Here is a 17,866-nt window from a genome sequence, read left to right as displayed (position 1 = left end):
GTGTGGATCATCATGTTGATCTCTCAGTGTACAGTTGTATCACAGTGCCACAGGTTTGTCCTAAATTCTGTGAATCATAAAATAAATGATCATCAGCGGAGGTTTAACCTGATGGGACCAAATAGAGTAACTAGACAGTGCCACACTGTTTACTAGATGATTGCTCTACTCCACAATTTTGATGTATGTTCACCCAAAGAGAAGAAAGAGGAACGATCAGTTTTTCTATTTGCAATTCAGCATGGACAGAAAACATTTAGAAAACAGCCTGAAACTGACAAATGTTTTGAAGAAGTTCACTTTTTACGACTTTAGCAAAATGCCAGTGTTGAAAAAGCAGTTGAGACCGGAGACATAAAGTTTGACTTTAACCGTTTAAAAAAGATAGTTTAGTGTTTGCAATGCTAAACTGTCAGTTTCTAAATACAGTGATCTGTCCCTCACATCCAAGAAGTGGTGCAAAACAAAAGAAACTTGTGCTGCCATTTCAAGCATAAGATCAAAGGTAGCTCAGCATTCATCAGATGGAAAACACTAAAAGCTTCAAAGGGTTTCTTTTCAGAGATGGAGTGCCAGTTACAGTAAATACACCAACAAGTAGGTCCAATTAAGCCTACATGCGAGTGTGTTGTTTCAAATACTCGTCTGGCACTCCTCTGGCACAGCTATTTGAAAGGGGGTAGACTAGTACGCCGTGTTTCACACACAGCACACACTCAGCAATGATGCATGCACACTGAATATTGAGAGTAAGGACAGCCAGTACCATTCTACCCTCACAGAGTGCGTGGCAGAAAGTGCTCTTTCCACCTCTGAAATACTAGACAGGTGGAACATCTCATCAGTGTGACAGTTATGCAACTATACACCTGACAATTTGGGTGCCACAGCCATGCCCATAGGGATTTGGACATGGCTATTACTGTGTGCATTTACTGCAACACAAAGAAATCCTTTGGCAGTGCAACATGAGAGACAGAGTAGAGAGTTACACTGTGTGTGAGGATATAGTTTAACCTAGTCTGTATTATGAGGCTGGTTATTTTCCATGATTTACACCCAGTTTCTTGTAAACAAACTCCTAGCTTGTATATTTTGTATGTTCAGAAGTGAATTCAAACTCATATACCACTGTTGAAATATAGCATCATGTAATTTGTTGTGTTGTTTGAGCCAATTGAAAGCCTTGGCCTTGTTTTCACCAAGGTTTCAAGGAAGTTTGGAGCCTAGCTGGCAAATCTTATACCCGATTAAACTGTAGCACACATTTGATAAACCTGAGCAAGTTTTGATTGTAAAGTACATCTGTTGGCCATACTTATACGATGTGTGTTACAACCATTTACAGTTGAAATATTGGCACACAAAACGCTGCTGTTGTTGTTTGAGAACCTATGGTCCATGTGTTGTTACGTCTCTGTTTGCTTTGTTAATTAATAGTGCGGGGAAAAGTACAGTAAGAAGGCAAGCCTTTATGTTATAGGAAACGCACTTGAACAACATTGTCATCAGTTCAGTTTTATCTCTGGCCTCTTGACTACAAGTGCATGCTGTGTCCAGCTGATCCCCATTCTGTTGCTGGTTGGCAGTGTGTGAGAACATCCACGGCCTTGTCATCGATCCATGGTCAGGACCCGTACTCTGTTCCTAAGGTTAGCTCTGTGGAACATTCTGGGCTCAGGTCCCAGAGAATAGTGACATGTCAGCAGCCCATTCAAATGAACAGGCTGAGGGTAGCACTATGTTAGCAGTGTTGGGGTGGGGGAGGGGTAGGCACAGGGTGGGAGTGCTAAAACTGGTGCTGTGTTAAACATTGCAGGGGTAAACCAGGGAGTGTGGCTCCATGAAAGGTCTGGTGTTCCTGGATAGGCTCTGAGTGTTTTCAGAGCTCAGGACAAAGTCAAACAATCTTTGACTGTTGTCAATATAATTGAAACAGTGGCTTTCTTCTTCTTAATCCGATTCTGACTTTGTTTATTTAGAGTAGAAATGGTGAAGCAAGGTGAACCTGCTTTTCCAGAGTTTTTCCAGCTGTCTCTGAGATCATGCACAACATGTCAATCAATCATGTTCTTCCCATAAGTCAAAGCTATTTGGCAGCGGCTCTGTGAGGCTGTCTGTAGGCACAGTGGCGCTTTAGCTAGCATAGCAACATTCTCACAGTGACAATGCAGGTACAGTGTTTACCATGCTCTAGTTTAAAATTTTAGCATTTGCTAAACATTTTCTAAATAGAACTATACACAAAGTACAGCTGAGCCTTTTGCAGATATTTAGTCATAAAATAAACTTTTGGACAAATGAAAGGTTTGACCTGATGGTAGTTTAAGAGATAAAGGATCACCAAAGTGATTAAAATTTATCCTGAGGGTAACATGAATGTCTGTGCAAAATTTTATGGCAGTCCACCCAATAGTTGTTGAGATATTTCACTAAAAAAAACACAGATGTCAACCTCATCGTGTCATGTGGAAAAATCCAGGTGATCACCAAAGTTAGTCGCCTTTATCCTGGGGGGACCATGAGTGTGTAAAATTTCACAGCAAGTTGCCCAGTACTAGACTGGCTGCCAGACCATCATTGCCGCCCTTAATAGTAGCAGTCATAGTGGTAGTAGTAGTACACACACATAGTTTATAGTGGATCAGCTGGTTAAGGAGTGATTGTGGTGAAAGAGAAGGGTGACTATGTGACTGGGTGTGTCAGAAAAGATATTACATGCTACTACTTAAGATTGTGTTAATAATTTCTCAGAATCCAGCATTTCCTGTTAAGCTGTTGGGCCGTAAATGCAAATAAATATTACAGCAGACCTGGTGATGGCTTAGCTGGGGAGGTGTTGTCCCCATTCTTCTGGTGAAACAAGTTAGCAACACTAATACCAGAAGCGTAAGCAGAGCTGTCTGAAGGCTGCAAAGCTTTAGCAGGATTTGCACAGCCTCTCTACATCTCTGACATGAACAAAATTTCTCTGTTCAAACACAGTTTTCACAGAACAGCAGCACTTAAAAGGGGCAATACATCTGCATAATGTCACAGCTTTAGGACTCAGTGTGGCTTTTTGCAACCCGGTGGCCTCAATCACTTGACCTGCTAATGTTCCCCGTATGTATGGGTATCATTAGTACAAACAGCTGTTATGTAAATGTATGTGCTACATTCTTCTTAATATCAACAGTGTGTTTTCGGAGTAGGGTGCACTGTCTTGTACAAATGTAACTGCCTGGATTACAACGGATTACAGTAATGACAGGATTGGAAATAGATCTCGCTTTATAAATCCGTCACAGATTCGTTAATTAATGCCTTAATTGGCCCTGGCACATATTTAAGGTTTATTTAAGGTCATTGAAATTAGAATGTTCATGGTTCAATTCAAACATTGTTTCATGTCAAATCCCCTTTTCTCCCTCTGTCCTAGATTCTTGTCCCTCTCTAGACTGTCAAGTGTCAAATAAGGGCAAAAATGCTCTCTCTCTCTCTCTCTCTCTCTCTCTCTCTCTCTCTCTCTCTCTCTCTCTCTCTCTCTCTCTCTCTATCTATCCATTTATTTATTTGGCCAATTGGCCAGTGTACTAGAGTACTACAGTATGCTAAACTCATACTTTAGTGTCGACCACAGGGCTCCTGTTGGTTGGGTGTAAGTAACACCAAACACTGATTGGGACTTTTAAGTGCATAAAGTTAAAGTTATGTGTATGTGGAGAAGCTCACCAGTCCTTGTATGCATGCTGCATATCTCTGGATTGGGATCAGGCAGGAATACAAAGTATGTTTTGTCTTTAATAGGCTTGCCATTCCTTGAACCTTAGGTCTCTCACTTGATCACATTTGATCCACTAAAGGAGCACCGAGGAGGAAAAGCTAGTGACTTCCTCTGTTTTATATTCATAAAAGTGAAGTTCCTGCAGTCACTGAAATGTTGCGGTTATCAACAGTAATGGTTATTAAGTTTCCTCGGTCAGCCAGAACTGGACCAGTGTTAACCATTTGGTTTGCTCTGATTGAAACTTTGCTTTAAACAGTCCCCTTAAAAAGTCCCCTTTCCCTTGCCTTCTGTAGAATTTTTTTGCTTAGGGGAGTGAAGGTACTGCTGTTTCCTTGCTTTATCTTATTTGAAATTGAATTGAAACTGAAACGAAATGTGGAGTCATTAGAAATCAAATGATGAACTGATGGCAGCCCCAGACAGTGATATTGAAACAGCTGAATTCAACTGAAAGCAAAGTGGAGACCCTGTTCTACTTCTCCAAAACTGGCTTAACTTGCAGGAGGTCATTACTCTGACTATTTTAATTCATTAAATTAAATAGGCAATTTTACCTTGCAGATGCACTATCCACTGTATGAAAAGTATTCATCCTGCTTTTTCATGTTATTCTGCTGTACACGTTTTAGTCACATTAGACTAAGCTTTTTTTGGGTGCTGAACAACAGCTATAACTCTTCTCTCATCTTCCACGTTAATAGGCCTGCAACTAATTATTTTTTTTTCATTAGCAATGAATCTGCCAATTATTAACTCATATATTTACTGACTATCTGTAAGACATATTGGTCATTACCATGTTTGACCACAGCAGTTTGGGCATAATGACTGCATGACTGTATTTCTCCCTCGAGCCATGACCAGCCTTATCTGAGCCTTATTTCTTGCTCAGTTGACAATATACTGTAAATGCACTGACGTTACAATACATTATGATATATATATGTGTGTGTGTGAACTGCTGGAGAAAAGCTTGCCAATTAGATAACTGATAACCATATCTAAATTTCATATGAACCTTTTTCATGGATGTAAGACATCTGTATGAATTACAAACAATGTGTTCTTGAACAGGAAGTAATCACTGAATCAGTACTTCAATTGGATTTTGGCAAATGAAAAAAGCAAATAGTTCTTCATTGTAAACTCATCCTGTAGGAATGTGGTATGCACAGTACTGAATTTAGCGAGTAGTTCTCTTCATGATGTGAACTGTGCTAATGCAAATGTGAAAATGTAATCTCGTAGCTTTGAATATAAAATTATATTAAAATTGTGGTTTCTCTGTGGCTAACGGCTCTGTAAAACAAAGGTTTTTATGTAAATCTTTCTCAGTTAGTGTTAAAGCGGTTTTATCCAGGAGCTTCAAGGTACCTGGTCGTCTTTCCCATAGCTCAAAAAAAAAAGAAAGAAAGATAGAAGCTTGATCAGTTCATAAATTATGGTGGATTTCACCCATCACCATTGATTAATTGATATTGCTGCACTTGGTGTATGACTTAAAGATAATGCAATGCTTCCAGGAAATCATTTGTACTTTCATTTCTTTTTTTGGTTACTGAAGAGTTGAAAGCTGTTACTTAAGCAGTTAATTGCATGAGGAACTCGAAACTACAAAATCTTATCCGAAAGTGTGCCTGAAGTAAATCTTTTACCGTGTTTACCCTGAAAGTTTTTTAATTATGCTGTTATTTGTCCCTTTATAGGTCCTGTCATCACGACCATTGATCAGATTTAATGGAAACCAAGGGGTAAGACATCTTTCTCTCCTTGATCGTCACTGTCTCCTTTAGTTGCATGCATGCACAGTTTTGTTTGTTAATTAAAAATGGAAAATAAAAAAATGGAATTACTAGAAATTTATCTTTCATAGGGTGTAATTACAGTTGGCCTGCTGAATTGACATACTTATAAATTTCAGAAATAAATGAACATTTATCATGACGTGCAAGTTGAACAACTCAATAAAGCTCAAACACCAACTGACACATACTCAGACCTGTGATTATGCCAGCACTGGTGTAAGCTGCAAGCTAACTGTTGTTTTCTTGTCTTGTTGTTTTCTTTTCAAAAATATTCTGTCCATAGTAGGAATCTTGGCTGATGATGAAATTTTATCTTGATGCAATAGTCTCTTTGAAACCTCTCTAGAAAACTGTAGTGTGTTCCTCCAAATACCACGACTCTGTTATTTTATGGACTGATGCTTGTCAAATTTTAACAGGCTTTGACTGTAGTGTGGTCTCTGTTGCTGATAACGTGTTGGTGGCTTACTGTACTGTGTAGTTGTAAGCAGATACTAACTGATCAAATGTCAACTAAACCACTTTTAGTATCAACAATATGAACAGTGTAAGTTGTAGTGCAAGGAAGGTAATCAGAATAGGTGTCTGTAGCTGCTAATGTTCACCACCACAGCAGAGCTAAAGTTACCCCTGCCTGCCTTTCTACGTAGCTGAATTGTTTTTATATCCTAGGATGAAATCAACTGTGCCTCTTTCTGCAACTAGTACCTGCTTGTTTATGATAATGACAAAACTCACACATGGGTGCCAGTACTCCCAATATGAGCAATTAACCCTCCACACGCAGACAATAAACATCCTCTTGCTCTTATGCATTTTCTGCATAAGCAGCCGCTTCCTGCATGGGCAAAACACAGGGCTTTGCGTGTGTGAGCCTGCCCAGTCTGACATGCATAGACAGTCTGTTTGCTCTTCTGTACTGGAAAGTTTCAGTTTGGTAACACATCCAGTGGCCTGGTTCATTTAGCGATTTGTCTTGAGTCCAAACATTGTATTGGCTGTCCGTCTCTGTCCAAAATGTTGTCATGATAGGCTGTTTGTGGACATGACTGTCACAAGCCACCGTTCTGTTTACTTCCTCCTGCGCTCATACCCACAAAACACACATACCTAACTTGTACTTCTATCTTTGTGAGGACACTCATTTACATTATGTGTTCCCTGGCCCCTTACCCTGACCTTAACTCCTGACCTGTACCCTATTCTAACCTGAACCTTAAAACCAAGTCTTAACCCTCAAACAGCCCTTTAAAGGGACGTGGGGACTGGTCAAAATGTCCTGGTGATGAGGGTTTCAAACCACAATTTGTAGTGTAGTGTAGTGTAGTGTAGTGTAGTGTAGTGTAGTGTGTGTGTGTGTGTGTGTGTGTGTGTGTGTGTGTGTGTGTGTGTGTGTGTGTGTGTTTGTGTGTGTGTGTGTTTTTTTTTTTTTTTTCACATTCACTTTCAACCCTGCTGCTTCCTCTGCACCTCCATGCCCTGGTCTTGTGGTTTGACACAGGCCATCACAGGTCATCAGATGTGATAGAAAAAGCTCCAGCATGGGTTGGTACCATTCTAAGAATTGTCAGTTGAATGTGTGCACATTTCTCCATGTTCTAAGGAGGGTCAGTTTGTTGTTTACCCTAAAGTGCTTCCCCATACAGCTTTAACTTACTGATAATATCATATGAAACAGTTGTACTTTTTTTAAATATAAGAATGGCAGAAAATGTTCTGAGTTTTAAAAGTCTCTCTCATGGAATAGGGTAAAGGTTGAGAATGCAGGCAGAGGTAAATAGAACATAATCAATTTACTCTCAAAGTTGACACTCTCATGTCTAAGGCACATGGATAACAAGCAAAAGCTGCTTACAGACAGGTGCACTATAGTTTTATACATAGTATAATACCTCCTAGCACACACACACGTGTTTGTTTAAAATGTATTTTTAAGGCTAAAAGTGTTGCATAGGGAATCCAGTGAATGCATTCCAGGCTCTCAATACACTTGCTTTCCAAACTCTCATAAACAGACTTCAGGCAGCAGCAGCCTCACAGATTTGTTCAGTGTTTGTTGTTTGATTTGTATGTTGCCTTGAAGAATTTGGCTGTAAGATATTGGATACGATCACTGGTGTAGCTCAGGTCTGTGCGTTTTTGACTTACGGTCTGTGATTTCTCTTCTATTTTATTTTACAATGAAAGGTCGTTATTTAACCCAGACTGTAACTTTGACCCCTTTTTTCCTCATTCTTCTACTTAATGTTTTATCAACAACAAGCAAATCCATTTTCTAAGAATCCGTGTAAGGACAGGTTTGCTCTGGGAAGCTGACTTTACATAACCAGATAATTCAGTGTGGCCCTTTCGATAGTCGTTTTTCTGCGAATGTGGTTGAACGCGCATCAGCTGTCTTTTAGATATCCTTCTTTTTTTAACATGTATTAAAATGTGATGAGAACACAGGCATATGCATATGTGAAATACTTGCATATGTGTAGTCATGTTTGTCAACTGCACAACTCAGATGGTAGACCTGATGTTTATTATCGGATGGTTTTAGGCTGTCAAAAGTAAAGTAATGCATTTTAGTGATGCAGCAGGCTCACTCTGGAGGAAAGTCTGTTGCTGTTGAGTTCAGAATGTAAGTCAGAAGTGTGAAAGTGGCTGAACTACAGAGCAGATGGCCTGGCTGTCACAATGAGATCCCATATTCATTCATTCATTCATTCATACTCATTCATCTGGTACAGCTCTCTCTGAGCCCTGGCAAAGTGCGCACATACATGCATACAAGTTTCTTGCACCTTCAGATAGGAAGAAATTCAAGTAAAAACAGAAGAAAGATGCAAGGTATTTCCCAACCAGGTTTGGGTTCAGATTTTACATACATGAAGCCTGTATCGAATGGTATCTTTTCTCCTACAAATGTCATTCTGACTGTTAATACAACTTCAAGCATTTTGTTGTTATGTGCAGTTTGCGTATTAGTGAGTGCGGAAGAATGCTTCTTTCCTTTATTATCCAACTGGCCTGTAGCAATGAATGAATGGAGATGGTCTGTACTTGTTGTTCTCTCTTACTCTCTCCTGCACCCTCCCCGTCTGTCTCTCTGAATTGCTGTTTGTTTCTGACTTGTGCTCTCTGCTTCTGAAAAACCAAGACAACAGTTGGCCGAGTGTGCGTGGCTAAACATCTCCCATGGATATTGACAGTAGTCAACCCTTAAACTGTATGCAGCTGTCAGCTGAGCATATTGTATCGGTGGTGAGATAGGTTTAGTTTGGTTTCTCCTTATTTTTTCTTTATACTGGTAAAGCCAGTACGAAGCAAAGCTAAACTTTTTAGTTAGCTGGTTTGCTGTCTTTCCACAATGTTTTTGGGATTACTAGTTCAGCAGGACTAGTTATTTTACTCTAGCGCGTGAACAGATCACCTATACATGTCAACGGTCAGCTCGGTGTTGGCTGTCGTCTTTACAGTGTGTGCAACTCAAGGTGAACATAAGGTGACTTGAAGCAAAACATTTGATCAGTCAGCACTAAATCTTTGATGTCGTCAGGGCCCCATCTCTGTCTGTCTGATTTTTCTTCTTTTCCTCTTGTTGCTTCTTCTTTTCTCGTCCTGGCCTTAGAGAGAGGACTAGATGAAGTGCGTCGGGATCAGTCCTCTTCAACAAACCCCAACTTGAAAAGATTCATTGTTTGCTAGATGCATTGTAGAATGAGAAGATGAGGCTAGCTGCAGGCAGAACAAGGAGGGGGCGGCTGGCCAACCTGTTTAAAATCCACTGCCACCCTTAGAAAATCTGTATAAAGGGGATTATTACTCATAGAGAAGGTGTGTTGCATTGTCACTCCCTGCCCTTCATCTAGTGTTTAAGTAATCTCTCCATCCTCTTTAATGTGTGCTCTGGCCTTTTTTTTTTCCATTGCTCTGTTTTGTCTAGGTTTTGTGGCAGCAGCAGGGTGAAGCTCTTGAAGCTTTCCACAGAAGTTTTCAAACTTGCAATTTCATCAGATATTTGAAATTGGGGTTTTTAGTTTGTTTCGTTTTTTTCTGAAAGGAGACAGCAGTTAGGTTTACAAAAAATGTCAACTTGAAGTAACAGTAGCCAAAGGTGGATTATTCTTGTTTAAGGAATGATCTGCTCAGAAAGAACAAGTTCTTTGTGTTCTGAAGCCACAGTTACTTGTAATTTTTATGTATTTCTTTTAAAAATAATATTCTGTCCCAGTTCAATCACCATTTGTTCTGTCAACTAAACATAGATCACAGTTTGCTTAATATTGAGCAGATGTGTACCTTTTTAAACTGAATGGACCTTTGTTTTCAGGAAATTGTTAAATTGTTGAACACATTATTCTGACACTTCTACTTTATTTCAGACTGTGGGTCCATATTACAAATATAATATTTCAAACGTCATATATGCATCTAACTTTGCAGTGAAAAAACATGTCAGTAACAGCTACTCAAAGTGCACAGACACTGTTGTGTAGTCTAGATTCACAGTAAAGACAAACCAGAGAAAAGCCCCACTCTCTAACAACACGCCAGGGTGTGTCAGCTTTCATCTGAATGATGACCCATTTTCTTTAGCAACTATACTCGTCCATGGATGAGTAAATTAGTGTATGCAGTTTGTGGTTTCAACACTCCATTTGGTTTGGAGGAGTCTCATTCGCTTCTCACTCTTTCGTCCTCTACAATATGAGTCAAATGAGTCATTCCCCTGTGCCCTGCCTTTCAGTCAGTTCCTCTGCCTCTTAATCATCTCTGAATTCATGTACTCGACCTATCTCCTTTGTTTCTCTGTATTTTCTCATAAGTGCTGTATGTTCAAGCTTAAAATTATCCCAGCTGCACATGTAGATGCCTTTCAACCCCACAGCATAGTAGAGCTTGTATCACTGTTGCTCCTCTTCCCACAAAACATATAGTTCACCATGCTCATGCTTCATCAAGCTATGCTCCTATAATGTGGTTGTCGCCGTCGAGACTGGGCATAGCTGCTAATTTTGCTGCTTTTAACACCCTCATACAACAAACACTGAACTACAGGAGACTAAATGATCCTGGAGCAACACATTTTTAAAAAATCTGGAATTGCTTTTCTCTGTTTGCTCTCTGTTTGCTAAAACCGCATTTCATGTTGGTAATGTTGTGATGACTGGGTTGTTCAGAACTATTTTCCTGTTGCTCGCCGTGGCAGCACTCGGTGCTGGATCTCTGTAGCTTAGACTTTGCTTCAGATGTGATATAGGACTTCACAAAGGGTGCTGTAGGGCAAGAGACAGGTTTGAAGCAGCAGCGAAAGTAAAGAGATAGACCATTCAGCATTTACAGTATAATGTTAATGTATCTTGTTACCCTGAGGCAGGTCGGCTCATCACAAGGCATAGGAGAATGTGGTAATTGTGACAATGATGGTCATAAAAAGCAGAACTATACTATAATGGATAATATTTATTATTTTATCTTTATAAGTTGGTTACAGCAGAGGCTGTGTGTGTTTGTGTTTGTGTGTGTTATGTTATACTGAAGTGGAGCATTATGGTTAACTGAGAGCACAGGTCTTCCAGGAAGGCAAATAAAGGACATTGTGTCTATTTATAGTTGGCCACCTGCAGCCTTCACACGTGTTGAGGCCTTTGGTAAACAGAGCCGAGCAGCCTACAGTCTAACCACATGTCAGTCACAGCACTGATGAAGAAGCCAGTGAGTCATAGGCTCAGCACCTGATGCAGGTTAGGTCACTGTCAGTGATCTGCTCAGTGGTCAAGAGGACCTGAACTGGGGATCCAAAACCATCTAATTATTTCAGCTGTCTTTTGTTACCCCGGCTCAGTGCGACGTACAGTCCTTGGCTGTGACATCACCTGATGCGCAGGTAAACGGAGCTGAGCCGGGGTCCGCCTGCCAGGCCCTGCTGGAAACATGACCCGCTGCCTGGCCTTTTTCCTCTTCAGAACTTGTCAAATTAATTCAGTCATGAGTTCACATTCTAATGATAGGGTGTTAAAACTATTTTAAGGTGGAATGGGTCGAAAGGCAAGGCTTCAGTGTCACCCAGCGCTTTCTCTGCTCCATCTCTCACGTTTCTCCCTAAGAAGATTACTGACATGCTGCTTTACACTATGTTAAAATGTGAACCATTTTCACCCAATGCCTAATGTTAGTAGTGCAAAATGTATTTTGAAGCAAAAATGCAGCATGTTCGTCCCAGTTGTCACTTGTCTAATTATTTCCTCCTTTTCAAACAAAGTGTCCAGCAGCTTGCAGATGATTAGAGGTTTGTGGAGGTTAGCAGCTAGTTGACAGTGGTTAACTCCACTTCCTCCGTAGTCTTCTAAAAGCAACACCTGTAGTGTGGGAGGAAGGTAATTATGGGGGTGGAATAGGATGTGCATAACAGTGTCGAAGGCCAGAAACTGCAGAAATACCGATCATAGTTCTGCTACAGTAATTTGCATGTGGTTCCTTCAGTCACATGTTGGGAACACAATTAGGAACACTCTGCAGTGCACAGACTATCCTAGTAGATATAAGCTGGATGAAGAGAAGGCAGTAGATTTTTTTTTTTTGCTGTTTTTGATGCCAGCAAGAAAATGCCTCAAGCTTATTCACTGCTTAGCCAAGACAGGGCCAAGTTTTTAAGGTGTACAGCACTGATGTTTGTTTATAGCACCGGATACATAAGACACACATAAGAAAAATATGTGTTTAAAGCTACAAATAGGGTGTGGAGTACAGCTAATCGTTCGTTCTTGGTTCTTGGCTGGAAAGTATCTAAATGGTGTTAATAATATACTGATAAAGAAAGGAGAAACACACATATATGACAGGAAAATGGTCTAAAATGTAACGTAAAGACTTTTGTGCTTTAAAACTTCAGCAGGAAGACCCCATGAGGCTTTGCTCTCTGGTGTTACTTTTACAACAAATAGTTTAGGACAGCGATATCCCATGTTGTTTTAATATGTTCGTGTTTTTCTTTTTTTTGTCTTCAACAGAAAATTTCAATACCACGGTCAGAAAATTCCAGTGAACTGCAAACGTTTACTTTCTACCTGTCAAATGTGGGCAGAGATAACCCCCAGGGCAGCTTTGACTGCATCCAGCAGTACATCACCAGGTGAAAGCAAACACTGGATCTCACTCACTTTCACTCTTCTCTTATTTACAGTGTGTGCAACAAATTCTGCTTATTCAGAAACATGAATTCACTGTAATGTCAAGCTGTACTGTCTTTGAGCTCCTTGCAAATAATCAACAATCTTTGGACTTGAGTTACCTCATGAGTGTTTCCAGCCAGACAGTCTGTTTGTTTAACATAGTTTTAACCTGAGGTGAGTCACCAAGCCTCTCAGTGCGACACTTAACAGGCACCTCTGACAAACACAGTGGGAACTTTGGCTCCATGTTGAAGTCATTAAATGGAAATATGCATTACACATGGTAAATGATGTACTTGCCCTATTTATTTTCAATAAAGTGTGAAAAGGTGACATGCAGTGTTTAATCAAAATCCAATCAAACAGATTTTTTGTCCATTATTCTTCCAGTATTGTATTTAACTGTATTATTAAACAAAATAAGTTTGTGCACAGTTGCCAGTTAGAATTAAGTTGTTCAAAATCATGCATGCATTTTTGTTTTTGATGTAAGTTTTGGCTGTGCTGTGTTTTCGATGTAAACTAAGATTATTTAGCCCTCAAATGTCCAAATACACTTTAATGTTTGTGGCACTTGATTTTGCAGCAGGTGCAGTCTGTTTCTGTAGTAGCTGCTGCAATGACACATGACCTGCTTATAGCGTGGGTCCATCCCCCTTCATGCATCAAGCCCATTAACCTCATTCTGCACATTTTCCCTAGCCTAACGCATGCAAAAATTTCGTCTGAATCATATGAATAGAACCAGATGTCTGTGTTGAAGGTGTGGAAGGAAGTAGAAAAACAGAATGAGGAACAGCACGACTCTTCTGCTTCTCTGACTGTCAAGTTTCTGACCCCATTACTCTGAAAATATTTTTAACAAGTGGGTCAGGTGGAGTTCATCCGCATTTCTGACTGGATCCTAATCAACCTTGAGTTCCAATCTAAAACCCAAATGACAGAGCTCAGCCTCCACTAACTGCGCCAACACCATCTCATTTTCTGCCAAATCCTCATCAAAGTGGAGGGGATTCAAAGCGATCCGGAAAGTCGGGAAAGAATGGGATTTGATACGGCATTAAGTCGTACTGTGGGAACCCACAGTTTGATGGAAAAAAAATGATAGTGTCCCCTCAGGGTCTTTTAATGGATCTCATCTGGACAGGAATCCTCAGTGAAGGGACGGGTTATTGCAAGTAGAGAGAGATATAAGATTAATGTTGAGAATTAACTTGTAGAAGTGGGTTAATGTTGAGTTTTTTAAAGTAGTATCCTCTAAAATATAACATATATTGGTCTGTTTTATGTATATTTCTAACAACTGACAAACACAGTATCTTCAAAATAAATAGTGGTTCCCTTCCCCGTCTTCCTCTCTCAATGTCTCCTCTTAATTTTGGCAGTGAAGGGAGCATTCAGCTGGATTGTTTGGGTGGGATCCAGGACAAGATTACAGTATGTGCCACAGACGACTCCTACCAGAAGGCCAGAGAAAGCATGGCCCAGGTTGAGGAGGAGACTCGCAGTAGGAGTGCCATCGTCATCAAGCCCGGGGGAAGATACGTAGGTGAGGAGACGTGATACTGCCACATGAATACAACAGGTCAATCGGGTATTTTCACAGAACAGTAGTCAGCTTTTAAGGTGATGGGAAAGAGATATTTACAAACATGTAATGCACTACATACACACTGATCCTCTTTTCTCGCTAACCCCATGAATGTAATCTAAACACAAAGAGACAGAAATGTCCCCGGGCATAACACATTAACTTCCTGACTTTTCGTTTTGGTCTCTGACTTGCACTATAGAATGCATCGTGCTGAGCAGCAGTAGAAAACCACAGCACCCTGCCTCATTGCCTGCAAAGAAAGAAATCCAGTATAAGCCTATTCACTGTTCAGCAGTGAGTCAAAAAATGCTTAGTCCATCTGTGCTGTGGAACAGTGTTTTGATCTCAGTAGGAGGCAACACAAGATTCATCTGAATGTGAATCACCTGAAAAAAGAAGGTCTCAGTGGCCAATTTTGAAGTTGATAATAGCTGTTGTTTGTAATGGAAGGTGAGTTCGGGTGGACATGGCAACAGTAAAGATTCATCTTTTCTGAGTCATCTGCAAGTTCTCCCAGCCATTAACGGCCGCTGAGTTAAAGGATGTTGACAGAAATGAATATATTTCTTGGTGAGATTATACTAATTTTCTGTTTTTAAGAAAACAAGCAAGCAATGGCTTCCAGCCAAAAAGTCACTTGATGAGTCCTTTTCTGCCAGAGCTTTTGTTTCAGTGGTAGATTGTAGTGTAGTTCACAAAATACATTCAGCAATTAAAATTCTCACAAACTTAAATTCTCATTAAAACTTGTAAATTAACTGTAAACTACACAAACTAGTTTTTTTTTCTTTGGAAGGATTTATGTGCTCTGGGACCACCTCAGCCAAATAGTTTTTCTCTTTTGCTCAGTGTTCTTCCTCTTTGCCTTGCACCACACTGTAATAATTTATTCTCAACGAGGGTTTATAAGCCAGTCTTGAATTTAACATTGAATGACTAAAAAGTGCATACAGCAAATACTAAGTGCAACCCTAAAACTAGTTGGTTAGCTAATGAAAATGTACATACCAAATGAAAAAATATTGTTACAGTTTTTTAAACTGAAAAATATGTTTTATTTTGAAATCTACAGTTCCTGACTATCCCGTATCCAGCTCCTCTAATGTCATACTCATACTTTAATTTGTGTAACTCCTCTCAGGCAAGAAGGTTCAGATCCGGAAGCCAGCACCTTCTCTGTCCGACATCGCCCCGTTACGGCGAACATCTCGGCCCGTCATCATCTCTAGCAGTACCCTGAAGAAAGGCACGACTCAGCACAGGCCGCTCAGAGAGCGCCTAATACACCTGCTGGCCCTCAAGCCTTACAAGAAGCCTGAGCTGATCCTGAGGTTGCAGAAAGATGGCCTCTCGCAATTAGACAAAGACTCCCTGGACAGCCACTTGCAACAGGTCATACACACACACACACACACACACACACACACACACACACACACACACACACACACACACACACACACACACACACACACACACACACACACACTCTTTGCCATAGTATGAACACCTTAAGTCAATCACTTAGAGCTCACAGTGAAGTTATCCCCTCTGATTATTCTCAACTCCAGAAGGTAGTAGACTCAACCGTGGCTCTTTTGCATTTCCTAGGTGGCAAACCTGAATGGGAGAGACAACACCTTCACATTGAAGGACTTTTTGTATAAGGAAATTCAGAAGGACTGGCCAGGCTACACAGAAGGAGACCAGCAGCTTCTCAAGAGAATCTTGTTTAGGTATGTCAAAGATGTGGATTACTTCTCATCAGCAATGAATTTAGACGAGCTGAACAGTTATTTTAAAAATATGAAATACACAGTGAGTGATGAATTTTTCAGTAAAGTTTTTTTTTTAAAGATGGGTGTGATATGCAATATTTTGTTGAAAGTTGAATTCTTCTGTTTTTGACTACTTATTTTGTGTATTACTGTTTAGGAGAAATTTATTTTGTAATGTTTATAAATCAGTCTTTTTAGGTGTCGTAGCATACCAGTAGCCTGAAGTCCCTTAGTTTCTGAGCAACTATAGCTGATACTGTAGCAGTGCATTACATTTTGAAAGTAAAAGATGATATTTTTTTGGTATATCTTATACTTTATAGTGTATTTGCTTTAACTGGAGATACTTTTCTTAGGCTACAGTTCAGGGTTTTGTAGAGTCAGCTTGTGACACCTTCAAACTGCAGAGCACCTTGTTTTGTTGTGTCGATTCTCTGTGGTGAGAGTGAGGCCACAGGGTGATGGCTCCCGTTTGTAAGAATTGTAGAGCTGCCAAACATTGTAGAGAAACGTCCTTTTATAAAGGAATTACATTTTGCATGCAGAATCCTTTCCCTTTTAATCCATTATATTATTTATTTAACCAATTAAGATTATGGTATATGAGATATGATTAGGATATATATGGTTATCTTGGATTGAATTCTATGCACTCTACATTGTCCCCACAGTGATGATTTACGTAATAGTATGGATGAATGTGTGAAACACATTGTGTTTGTGAGAATGGAAGGTGTCCTCCCCGGAATATTTCTGTGTGCTCCAGTGAATTTACGTCTTAAGCGTTGTATTTGTTGACAGCATGAGCTGCTGGCCTTCTTCCCAGTGGAAAAATCGGGTTTCTCAGGATCTGGGACACTAAGGAAAAGCAAGCTCTCAGCTAGCTATATATAGACCAGGCAGCAATGCTCGGTGCTGAGTTTGTGTTAAAGTAATGGACTCAAGAATGGCTCCTATTCTCAATGATAAGCTTAAATGTACCTGTGGTGCAACCCTGAGGGCAACTTGACTGTTAAAACTGAGTGACTAGAAGAATAGAAACACTTGTGAGATACAATACAGTGCAATGCAACAGCCCTGCAGTATGTGCTGTACTTTACTTACCTGAAATGCTCCTTTGTTGACACTGGGGCTAATGGATGTTTTGTTGTGTTTTGGACTTTTGAAAGGCGTACCAAGCGTTTTGTCCACTTCATCTACATGCATAGATTACATGTACAAATATACAAAAATCATAAGATAGTTCTGTACAGTGGCACAAACTAAACAAACCTGTTCTGTGCTGTGTCAGCAACAATTAAAAGTTTTAAAAAGTTTAACAAAGGTAGTATTTATTACAGGGCTGTTATGTTGCATTAATTTACATGGATGTCTGTTTTTCTGCTCACTCAGTGTATTTTCTGTGTCTAAGTGTGTATGTGCTTGTATTTTGTATGTAGAGGCGTGCATATCCACAAATGCTGGGAGCATAGTTGTGTGTCTGTCTTTCTACTGTCCTCCGAGCTCTGTTTGTGAGTTTTATCAGCTGACTACCAACCATAGCCTCCTACCTAATACCACCTCCCCCTCTCCCCGGCTCCTCCAGAGTTTGGAGCTAATGCAGTCAGTCACGCAGGAGTAGTGCAGCAACATGATTGGAACGCACATGATGCAACAGTGTTCCAGCACATGCTGATCCGTGTGTGAGGTGGCGCCGGTCCAAGGTTCAGCCATATCGGTCGGCCTGCTGTCTCACTCGTAGCTCCTGTCTGTCTATCTGA

General features: G+C 40.2%; 1 protein-coding gene across 1 annotated transcript in view; it reads left to right on the top strand.

Moving 5' to 3' along the window:
- ell (elongation factor RNA polymerase II) overlaps positions 1–17,866 on the top strand; it is a 33,855-nt gene that overhangs the window by 7,252 nt on the left and 8,737 nt on the right. Inside the window, exons 2-6 of the mRNA XM_041040613.1 lie at positions 5,476–5,520; positions 12,573–12,694; positions 14,120–14,283; positions 15,470–15,720; positions 15,940–16,064. Coding sequence (XP_040896547.1) covers positions 5,476–5,520; positions 12,573–12,694; positions 14,120–14,283; positions 15,470–15,720; positions 15,940–16,064 — 707 coding nt within the window. The remainder of the gene's footprint in view (positions 1–5,475; positions 5,521–12,572; positions 12,695–14,119; positions 14,284–15,469; positions 15,721–15,939; positions 16,065–17,866) is intronic.

This window comes from Toxotes jaculatrix, chromosome 6 (genome assembly GCF_017976425.1).
Source record: "Toxotes jaculatrix isolate fToxJac2 chromosome 6, fToxJac2.pri, whole genome shotgun sequence".
NCBI classification, from domain to species: Eukaryota; Metazoa; Chordata; class Actinopteri; family Toxotidae; genus Toxotes; species Toxotes jaculatrix.
This window is presented reverse-complemented; position numbering and strand designations above follow the sequence as displayed.